Source organism: Nymphalis io, chromosome 7 (assembly GCF_905147045.1).
Source record: "Nymphalis io chromosome 7, ilAglIoxx1.1, whole genome shotgun sequence".
Taxonomy (NCBI): Eukaryota; Metazoa; Arthropoda; class Insecta; order Lepidoptera; family Nymphalidae; genus Nymphalis; species Nymphalis io.
This window is the reverse complement of record NC_065894.1, coordinates 6,646,002-6,658,326: the sequence shown is the minus strand read 5'-3', so window position 1 is coordinate 6,658,326 and position 12,325 is coordinate 6,646,002. Positions and strand designations below refer to the sequence as shown.

General features: G+C 31.5%; 1 protein-coding gene and 1 non-coding gene across 2 annotated transcripts in view; one reads left to right on the top strand and one right to left on the bottom strand.

Moving 5' to 3' along the window:
* Positions 1-11,704, top strand: part of LOC126769690 (uncharacterized) — a 50,624-nt gene extending 38,920 nt beyond the window's left edge. Inside the window, exons 2-6 of the mRNA XM_050488606.1 lie at positions 6,741-6,942; positions 7,849-8,074; positions 9,626-9,799; positions 10,281-10,512; positions 10,640-11,704. Of these exons, the coding sequence (XP_050344563.1) occupies positions 6,772-6,942; positions 7,849-8,074; positions 9,626-9,799; positions 10,281-10,512; positions 10,640-10,862 (1,026 nt within the window). The 5' untranslated portion in view covers positions 6,741-6,771 and the 3' untranslated portion in view covers positions 10,863-11,704. The remainder of the gene's footprint in view (positions 1-6,740; positions 6,943-7,848; positions 8,075-9,625; positions 9,800-10,280; positions 10,513-10,639) is intronic.
* On the bottom strand, positions 8,506-8,576 carry Trnag-ccc (transfer RNA glycine (anticodon CCC)). Its single transcript has one exon. It is a non-coding gene; the product is annotated as a tRNA-Gly (tRNA).
* Positions 11,705-12,325: the final 621 nt, after the last annotated feature.

The following is a 12,325-nucleotide window of genomic DNA, read 5'->3' as shown; positions in this document are numbered from 1 at the left end:
CGTAACTTAAACGCCTTCTAGTAATGGTCAGTTTCTACTATATACACGGTACATTAATTACCAGATTAAGAAAAAAAATTGCCCACACCTATACCGTCTTGTGAGACCTACTTCTCAATGCGTAATATATTTCAATTATATTTCTCGATAGTTTTTTATACTACACCAAGAACAACATAATCTCTATTTTATTTCATCTCTATTTTTTAAAATATATTTGTTTATTCCTTTTAATTGTATTTATCTTTCTATATCATATGTTCATAAAATATGTATTATTTATATCCGTAAAAAAAAATACTGTGAATACTTTGAAATTAAATTTATATAAGATGTATTCATGTCACTACATCAATTATATTAGTCTTTTTAATAAAATATAATCAAATACGAATCTATTAACCGTTCAAAATAAAAATATACCAACTTAATTTATTGAAATAGGCTCTAAGTAATACATTTGGAATGTAATTGCAATATACATTAAAGTTTCCACCGGTTCGGAATATATTAATAGTTAGACTTATTCAATCATTTAGATGGCATAATCATATAAAATTTATCGGTAGTAACCTCCTTTAATTAAACAGTATCTCTATCGTAAGAATAGCTTCAAATCTGTAATTACGTGCATTACACTATCAGATGCAGATGGATGAATTCTAATTGCATCCATTCCAGACTTCACCGCTAACCGTAGTCTTCCGCTGAAACCAGGCCAATGCATTAAATACATCGCTAAAGATTTTTAATTGCAAGCTCTGTAATTGATAGCATTGATTTATAATTTTACTCCATTCCTAACTATGTATTGTATTTTTATTTATTCATAATAAATAAGGAATAATTTGTCTTAAATCATTTACGTACATTCATCGCTAATATTTTACTAAGAAATATTTTCGGCGACGTTTTTGTAATTTCCTCACACAATTAATCAGCAACATTACAAGTATTTGTATCTACTTATACAAAGATAAATTATTTACTATTTTAAGTTATTTTTAATTTGTCTGTTTTTTATGAATATATACAGACACTATTCTGGAAGAAGACCGAACACTGTCATTGAATTGCAGATCACGGACTTTGAGATATAATGTCCCTTGTGGTTATTAAACTGACAAATCCAACATTACAAACAGCAATGCAAAGAACCCTCAATAGCCTTCAGAAAGCCCTACCAATCTTTAATAATAAAGCTGCAAAAGCGCATTAAACATAGAAAACAGATGTAACAATTGTTTTAATATTAATACAATGTTAAAGACGAGTAGAAATATGACCATGAACTTCCTCATTCATCAAAATAGATAACGATAAACAATGCACAATAAAATCATTCTCACGTTTTTATCTTACAATCGTCGCATCACATAATGATAACAATCCAAGATCGTTAAGCTTAAAGTTGCGTTCTTTGAGCAAACTGACGTGATGCATGTTAGTTTTATTAATATTACAATTAATTTTAGTGATAAGAAATTATAGTATAAAGAAAAATACTTAAAATACACAATATAAAAATAATTATAGCTACAATTTTTAAACAGCTTAGATTACTCTTACTTACAAGATAAGTAAGAAATAATTGTTATTATATATTTAATATTACTGTATGGTTATGAAAATTTTAAAACCGGTAAAAGTTGAGTCTTTTTAGTTTTATATTAATTCATTATTTTATGCCAAAATGACTTACTCAATTTTTAACAAAAACCCATCACAAACTACGATATTTCAAAAACCTTTGTAGTATTAATGTTTTATAACTGTCTTCAAAAGCCTATGGAGAACTGACATACCAATCTTTATTATACATTATGTTACGCCATCGAAAGGTGAATCGTAAAGTAGTACACAACCATTCTTAGGGTCTCAAGTACTCAATATTTATCAAAATAGGTTTATTGAAACCATTAACCACGGCTGTAGCTGTCTGTTTACAGCCGTGATAACGATGACTGACTGGTAGAATTACTTTCGTATTACTCGTATAAAAGATATTAATTATTCTTTCCTTCATACAAAGATCAAATGTAAAGTATCTAAAGTTCCATAACTTTCTTTTCAACAAATATTTTCTTTTTATGTAAACTGTCGTCGGCATGTATAAAGAATGCTTCTATGTCAATTAACGGAATCTTAACGGGTAACCACTTTGACTGTGTTATGAAACTTAATTCCGTAAATTTTTGGTATAACGCTTGTAAATATAATTTATTGTTAGGCAAAAAAAAATGTATGAAAAAGCAACACCTTATTTGCTAAATATTATCAATTTTTTTAATTATATATATGATATTATTGATATCATTATTACTTTGCTAAAAAAACCGAGTTCAAATAATCAAGCTTGTGCTGCTGATTCCAAGTTACTTAGTTGATAAATATTGTATTCTATCTCAATAAAGTCTCAGTACCAGAGTTGGCCGACCGTAGTTAGATAAACACAATTAGGAAGTTTGTAATCTTACACTCCGGTGTCTCCGTAAATCCGTTGGTCCTGCGCTTAATCTCTCTCCTATCGTATCAGATAACTGTCCTATGACTAAGTGAGTGAGAGAATAAAGAACGGACCTGTAACCTGTCCGCAAACATTTGTAGGTACTCATCTCTTACCTATCTATAAATCTCTTGCGCAGCTGGCTAGTCTTTGAGCAGGACTCGTTCAAATCTTCAATACTATGATGATTATATCAATAACGTCATTTAAATACTATTAAGTTTCTTATAGGATGTCATTCTTTAAACATTATTTTTTATAACAAAATATGATATATTTACATGCGGAAAAAATCACGAATGGCAAGAATATAACCTTCTTTAATATATAATCCTTAAATATGTTATAGCGATCAAAATCAAATGAAAGAAAAAGCATTTCTAAGCGGTTAATGCTCGTGAAACCGCTGAGTCTTTTTGTTTCCTTTAAACGCTGCGGAGAGAGCGCATATACTTTGGTTTTATTCGTTTTTTATCACGGCTGCTTTATTTATTTACAATAAATTTTATTCTTAGAAGTCAGTCCGTAAATAATGAAACACAACCAAGTAACACTCATCGATGATGCTTCGTCTTTATTTAGCTAGTTAAACTTCACGGCATTTGAGATTTTGATTTTAACAAACCTTGAGAACCAATTGATTGCAAATTTTTATTCTGTGATAAATATAATATAAACGTGATATTTCGAGTATTGCTTGAAAAAAAACCAATCAAAAATAATTTATTTAAATAATCATCATTTACTAAAAAATATTAAATTTCATATTTGGAATATCTCCAATTTTTTTTACTTATTTTAATTTTTTTTTATTTTGCTTTGACATAGCAGTTGTGACACGTATCATAGACAAACGAAATGGTATAGAAGTTCTCGAATGGAGCTCATGATTTGGAAGTAAGATCATAGTTTGCCCCCGGAGGCCGGATCAAATGGACTAACGGGCTAAAGAAGACGGCGGTGGGCTAGATATAGAGGGTACAGGACCGGTCGGTAATGCGCTAACTAGGGCAGGCCTATGTCCAGTAATGGAACTTTATAGGCCTAGTATTGAACAGATATTAAAAACTGGCTTAAAAAATGTCAGATACCAAAAATACTAAATTTATATATTTTATTCATAAATAGCACATGCCTTAAACAATCTTAAACTTGTCAAAACCAAAACAAAATATTATTATGTACGCTACAAACATTCGCGATGATAAATTTGTAGAAAATTTTAACAAACTTTAATGAAACATTCTGTTTCGTTTAGTCGGAAAAGCAAAGATAAACATGGCGATTTTATTGCATTATAATTATTGTTTGAAACATTTTGTTGATAAGTTTACTTGACGGATGTATGGGACATCGAAGGACGGATGTAATATAATGTCGTCGATACGAGTAAATAATTTTTTTTTACACTTAATAGCCAAGTGACACATTTTACACATAGCAATAATTTCTTTTTCAAACTATATAAGAATAAATAAGTAACATAATATAAAAAAATTAGGGCTAATTTACTTCAATCCCTGTCTCCTATAATTTTTTTTAATGGCTGACACAAAGTGATACATTGCTTTCATATTAAAAATTAATATAACAAAGATTTCTTTGAATATAAAATTATATCAGGTTTTTTTGAAGCTTTAAAATATAGTTTACGTTACGTTTTAAAATATGTTTTGATACGTTTACAAAATATTTAGACGAGATGTAAAAATGATGATTAATATTTCGTGATGTTTGAACTTTAAATCAAACGAAGATGCCATGCATTTTTAGTACAAAAAATGGCAGTTGCGGGAGGCGATAGCACACATAAAAATTAACTACTAATGTTATTTATAGCCCCGTCATTACGCACGCACACATTAAAAATCACAACACATAAGTACATATTACATAGATATACATACGGTATCGAATTATATCAATGAAGTAAACAAACTAGTGCTAGAATAGGTCGATATATCAATATCGATATCGTGGCAAATATATTTTTGTAATGCCAATTTTTTTTAAATAAATTCTTTAATGATAATGATACGGAACATATATACACATATTTGTATGATCATAATTTATTTGCCAATCATTGAAGAAAACCGTGATTTTTATATATCAAGACTATGTATTTATTAGAACTTATTGTCTGATATTATTGATATAAATAAACTATATACATTAACTGCGACTTATTTTATAGTATCGTCGATGTTTGACTTAGAGATCGAAGCGGTTAGGTTAGTAAAATTATATTATTTTTGACTGGGTATGGCCCCTCAGCCGGTGCCTTTTACGTCTAGGCTAACATCCGAAGCTGGATATTTTACTCTGGCCGCACAAAATTCCATACAATCTGCCCAGTACAAAAGCTGCATGATTGCTTACTCTTTTAATGTGGTATAAAAAAGTTCATATACGTTCGAGTGAGACGCACGTGGATATTTCCCTTCGGATTATCAAAGGGCGGGTTAGTCCAAAGCTTCATGACTCTTTTATCCCCTATTTACTTAACACAAATAAAATCTAGGGATTGAAATCTTATTAAATTGTTAAAAAATAGATAATTTTAAAAAGAGTAATACAATGCAATAAGCTACAAGGTAGCTGTTGCGATAAACAATACTCAAAGAGTCGCAGAATTTGCAATTCGTATATGAAGTTCATTGTCTGAAAACAATTCTTTAACGTCACGAACACAACGGCCTTTATGCGACTTGTTTACTAAACTACATCTAGCACTATACCGATTTTGACAAACAATCAATGAGCGCTGTAATTAAACAATAAAATTCTCTATTGTGCTAGGAATGTTACATTTTTGATAGAAGTTTTAAAAAACTTCTTTCTCTTATAATAGAATTCGCTTTGTTTATAATTCATTTATTCAATCTAAATAAAAGCAAATCTAAAGCAAATAAAATATTTTCGAAGATTTTTATCGATTACATAATCAGTATTGACTGATATATAGGTGATATATTGATGGTTCCCACGAGGTGAATGACCTGATGAGGTTTAATTAATTTATTTTGCATAATGCAAAACCCGAGATGAGCCAGTGGTAAGAACGCGTGAATCTTAACTGATGACCGTTGGTTCAAATAAAAACCCGGGCAAGCACAACTGAATTTTCATGTGCTTAATTTGTGATTATAATTCATCTCGTGCTATACGGTGAAGGAAAACATCGTGAGGAAACCCTGCATGTGTCTAATTTCATTAAATTCTGCCACACGTGTATTCCACCAACCCGCATTGGAGCAGCCACCTTAAACCTTCTCCTCAAATGATGTATATCCTATACTGCATTATGCAAAACAGAGAGAGGATCCATGTATGAAATCTGAAAAAGGTGTTAGAATTTCTTTTGATTACATTATTACCTACATCTATATTTTTACGTATTTATATAATTACATTTCCTTACAAATGCTTGAAATATTTAACAATACAATACAAAACAGATACAGGTTACATTTTAAACCTAGCATATATAATACTAGTCATAATTGACTTCATAGAAACTTTAAAAAAAAAGTAAGTTCATTCAAATATATTGCGTAATTTATTATATATATATCCTTCATTTCATTAGATTATTTATAACAAATTTTTATTGCCATCGCATGACTGTTTCTATTAAACAGTTTCGTTTTTGCTATTGGCACAGCCAACCTTTTCGCAGAAGTCATTTCAAACATATAATCGTTTTGTAACATTTTAAATCACTTCAAATATGTTTTAACATAGGATCATATTTCATCAAATATAAAAAACGATTACTGTCAACAATTTTCATTTCTTAAATAAAAGCTAACATGAAGTTTCTGGAGTCATATATACTCTGGAAACATTGTTTTGGGTTATTAATATTATTTATTTAAGGGCTATATAAATATATGATTATAAATAAAAGAGATTTGACTTGGAGTTAGGGCTTTGTGTGAGTCCATCTGGAACCACCCTCTTATCAGATATTCTATCGCTAAACAGCAATATTTGTATTGTTGCGTTCCGGCTTGAAGGGTGAATGAGTCAGTGTAATTACAGGCACAAGGGACATAACATCTTAGTTACCAAGGTTGGTGGCGGATTGGCGATGTGAGGAATGGTTAATATTTCTTACATCGCCAATGTCAATGGCGGTGGTGACCACTTACCATCAGGTGGTCCATTTGCCCGTTCACATACCATTAACATAAAAAAAGATAATTTACAATTTGTTTTCCTCTTTCAGATAACAATTCAAACAATGCACTCATTGTAAGATGGACCCCCTAACGTGGTTGTCTCTGGGCCTGCAATTTGCGGCATTATGCTCCATCGTGGGCGCATTACTTCTATACTTGCTACGGAAGGTGCGGGTAGCGGAGGTGCTGCCTGTCGATAGCGCCAAAACCGTTCTCGTTACTTCAGTTGACTCCGCTCTCGGACTTCAGGTATGAATACACTTTATGTAAATTGTTAATATTAGATAAAATTACCTCCCATTATTTTTTATTAAATTTTGGTTTCTTGGAATTTATATTATGTATTTTTAACTAAATGTGATATATGTAGCTCATTTTTGCTGTCTTATATTTTACTAATAAAATATTGAAGATGTCCTAATTTCTAAACACGCGTCGGGGCTGCAAAAGGTGACTGGGTTTTTCTTTCGAGAAATTTTTACGATTAGTATACAGTCCAGAGCTTTAAAGGCGGAAGTGTTTGCATTCTCGTGTCTCGCAAAGCACGTAAAGCTGTTGGTCCTCCGCCTAAGCTCCCTAGGTTGTATCGGATTTCAGCCCCAATGGATTATAAGTGACGGGAAGATACCTTTGTGTTTGCGCACACACTTAGTACAATACTCCCTGCGCGATTGGATAGTCTTAATACCTGTAATCGATAAGAACATCAACCAATTTAAATATGCATATTAATACACCTTTAAAAAAAATATATAAAATAAGTATTAATGTAATTTTATGTCACTAGTAAATTTAAAATAACTTATTAAAATTGAATGAACATTGTTTCAAATATAAATAATCGAGGCATACTATTTATAACTGCATAATTATGCCATTAGGAATAAAATACGATAACATTAATTTCAAGTGTCAATGTACAGATAGGGAACTATTATCACTCCATGAAATACAATAAATCATGAAAGAAAATATATTTTGATTTACGTTTGTTTTCATCACAGATAATAAATTCATTACTTTTTTATTAATGTTATAGATTAAAAAAATTATTTGCATTTTTTTTGTACTTTAAGCTAACTATCACCAGTATCAGCTTAAAAAAAATTAGGTACACTTCAAAATTATCTAATATAATATAATTTGATTTTATAGATAGCTACCTACCTAAGCGGTAAAGGATGGCGTGTCATAGCCGGTTGTCGTCAAGGTGGACTCGGGGCGCGTTTGGCCGAATCATGGCTACAGGCTCACGTGGCTGCCACCCCTGAGGACCAACCACCGCCAAGGCTGGCTACACTGGAGTTGGATGTGGCGCGAGAAGATCTATTAGAAGAAGCAGCTAGAGCAACGGCGCAGCATTTGCCAGCTGGTGAACATGGTAACGTAACTTAATTATGTTTTGTCAATCAAATCATAATTCTTTATTCAAATAGTTATATTATTATACTTATACTTATAAGCGCACTTTCGAATCGTCATGTTACAGTATTGAATGAAATATATCTATCGACGGTTCGGAATGTAGATTATACTCATATAAAGTCATCATATATAGTCATCATCTGAGGCGTTACAGCCGCGGGTGGGCCTTAACCTGGTCCAGTAAAAGTAAATAAAAAAAAATATTACCGAATTAAATTAATTTTCAATGACTCTTTTATTTTTCTCGAATTACAATTATAACTTTACATTATAAAATATATAACTTTATATAATCAAAATATTTTTACTCTACAACTTAAGCAAGTGGAAACATAATCAGAAAAAAAAATCTTATTTAACTTAACTAAAATTATTCAAAAAAAGTTTTGCACTGCCCGGGAATCGAACCCGGGTCGCAAGAATGGGAATCTTGCATGATACCACTACACCAGCAGTGCTTGTTAAAGACTAATGAAAATTAAGTTCATAACTTAATGTTTAAAAGTTTTCAGATAGTTTTTATAAAGAGGGTATATGTAAATAACTCAAACTAAAATTATGTTTTGGCATACCCTTCTTTATTTGAGATATATATATATATACAAATTTCTACATAAGAGCCATCTATCGAGGATGGAAGGAGTTACGTAATACGTAGTGACTAAGCAAAACAGGACGAGTGCCAGCGATAACATAAGCGCTTCAACGTTCAAGTAAATAATGTTTCCGGTAGCAGACAGATGCCGCCATATGTAAACCGTCATATTAAAAAAATAGATATTTTATGTATTATTATTAACACGAAGTAGGAATATATAACATATAAATTATTAATATTAGGGATAGCAAACCTTGATCTTGCAAAGTAAAGTAATCGCGACGTAAAATCATGTTAATAGCTTTAAGCTATGCAATATGTACCACGAAGCGATTGCAAAGTTATTTAGTTCGGAACGCTTAATCGCACTTTGTTTTGTTAATAGAAGTTTTACAAAGGCAAGGTTATTTCAATTACATTAATGTTGTATTTCATTCACATACTGCTTGACCCTTTTTTTGTCTACAACCATGCTCCTAGGGCATTTTTTAAGTTTTATCAAGATTTGTTTAATAAAACATAGTGTAAGTGGTCTCCACTTATACATTTTATAAGCACCACTGAAGTCGTAACATGTAAACTAAGAAACTACAATAAACACACACTTATAATTAAACCCTAACATATATCATATTATAATAACTGCTTTAATATGTGAATATATTTTTCAGTGCTTAATTTGCCGTCTAGTAGACCGTCTGTTAATTTATATGTTTACGAGATACTATAAAGTAATACCTGTCAAATTTAAAGAATAATAAGTAAGAATGATTTTTATTTAGGTAAATGAATGAGTATACAAATTAATATTTTTTGTCAGTAAATACTTATTTAAGAAAACATTTACGACATATTCCGCCGTATATTAATTTGTTAACTGTCTAAATAATAAATTATATATATTTCTAGGAGTATGGGCAGTTATTAATACAGCGGGCAGCAGCGGTCGTGGAGGAGCTGCCTGCTGGGAAAGCGCGCTGCGTAGTAATGTGCTTGGAGCGCTGCGTGTCGCGCGAACATTCTCCCCAATGCTTGCCGCTGCTGCTTCAGATCATCCTTATGCTGGACGGCTATTCTATATTGGTAAATAATTATACATATAACTGTAAAATTATATTTTGAAAGAATTAATCGCTGCTTAAATTAATACTTTCGCATCGATAATCGATTTCTTAAAATTTGTCTCTTTTTCACTGTGTTTGTAAAACATAAAAGGACGAAAACAAATAAGTTGATTTCAATGTGATAGTGCGTGATAACTTGTAACTTTTTTTATCTCGCTTGAATAACGTTTTTACGCGTTTTCCCCACATTACGTGAGGGAGTATTAAGGTTAACAGCTTATTATCTTGATTATAGAAAGGTTCCCCAAACAATAAATTATTATAAAGCTGTATATTTCCATACCTAACGTTTTAGTTTTGGCCATAAAATTAATAATTGAATAAAAATTCACAGGTGAAAATCGATTATATTATTTTATTATAGGATTTTAAATTGATGATTAAAATATTGAAATATACAGTAATTATTATTAAATAGAATGTTAACGTCATGTCTTCAGGACTGACATCGGATACCGCTTGCGAGAGCCTGTCTCGATTAGACAATGACGCGAGTGAAGGGAACGCGGGAGCTGCTGCTGTGAGATGGGGAACGTGGGGCGCTGCGCGAGCGCTTCGAGCGTCCCTGCGCGCGCGCAGACTACACGTGGTGCTGCTGCATGCGCCGGACCTGTCTGCCGCTGAAATATATGCACCGCCCGTACAGCTTACACTACCAAGCCAGCCTTCAAGGTATTTATTCTGTAATGCAAGAACTAGATTTTTTTTGCCTACCAACATTATTTAAATTATGATTTTTACAACCTCGATAATCTAATCTACAAAGTTTTTAAACGTACATTTTGACTCTTATTTACAGTCGCCCAGAAACCCCAAGTTCTGATGTAAGTTCATCCACTGCGACCTGCGCCGTCACCATGCCCGGAGAAGCGGCGGAGTACAGCGCCAAGGTCCTTCCGACCAGCGCCTTGAAAGTTCTAGAAGAAGCTCTCACAACCCCTTCACCGCGCGACTCCTACTACTTGAAGATTAAACAAGACTCTTGGTTCACGAGGATGCCCTCTCTAAGAGTCGCCCATTGACTACTATCCGACATTGAATATATTGGAGTACTACGTTCCAAAATTTCTGTCGACTCAATGCTAATTTCTCAAGTCATTTATTATTTTAAAAATTGTACTAATCATGTAAATAGATACGTTAATTAGATTAATGTCTGTATTGATTTTTTTTTCCCAAATTCTAAATAATTTGAAAATATTATCGTTAAGCTCATTATTAATTTTATTATATTATTTAATTACTATTCTTATAATCAACAATTGCTTTAATTTTAACTGCCTTTTTATTTTGTACACAAAACATAAGAATATTGTTATTTTTATCCAAAGAGTCTTATAATTATACAAAATTATATCACAATGAACATATGAAGCTATTATATTTATACCACTTTCGTTTTACCACAATTTAATATATCTTAGTTTGTATTTCACGACCTGCTTATCCCTTCGACGGCACGGGATAGTAGATGCAATGTGCCAAATTCTCGGTACTGAATGATTTAAAAACAATTAAAAAATATAAATTGATTGATTGTCAACAGTCTGTACCACTCGACCCTACGACAGCGATGACGTCACAATACGAATTTCATTTCAAGCAAATACTGCTTTTTATTATCGAATTTTTGTAATTCGCACGGTGCCAATTATCTACGTTTCGTTTTTATGGAAGTTACATTGTCCGTTAGTCCACTGAAGCCATTATAGTTACTTATAAAATAAGGTTTCATAACACATCGTAGATAAGCTTAATGCTTAGTGCGTTTGTAATAGTTGATAGCACTAAATATCAACTTCATGAACAACGTAAAACACTGATGTATATAATGTTTGTGTTGTATTAAAATATATCTTATTAACACGTCTTTTATTTTTATACTTACACTATTCTCTATTTCAAATATATGTATAATATAAAAATCTCGAGTCACGGTGTTTGTGGTCGAACTCCTCCGGAATGGCTTGACCGATTTTTATGAAATTTGTTATGTATATTTAGGAGGTATGAGAATCGGTCGTAAAGTATATTTCATACCGCTAGGTGTTAAGGGTATCCCTATCCAGATTTTTTTTTCTATTTTTTTGACATTTTTTTTATTTTGTATTTTATTTAGATTTAGCGTAAAAATACATATAACCCCAAAGTTTCACCCTACTAACCCATCATCACATTTTGTAATCACGATTTTAGTATTTTTGTATGAACAATATTAAAATAATTACTGATAGTAAACCTCATCGAACTTTCATCTGCGTCATTTAAAAATTTACAAAATATTTAACGATTTATTTAATTGATAAGAAATATAAAGGTGTTTTACGATATTGAAAAGGTTAGTAAAATAATAAAAGATCAAATACATTATCGGTGTACCGTTTTTATCAGTAAATACAACAATTTGGTCTATTTGTGTGTGTGTGTGTTACAGTGAAAAATGCCAGCTAGACGCAAGGGGGCCCATTTGGGCCGTCGAACTAAT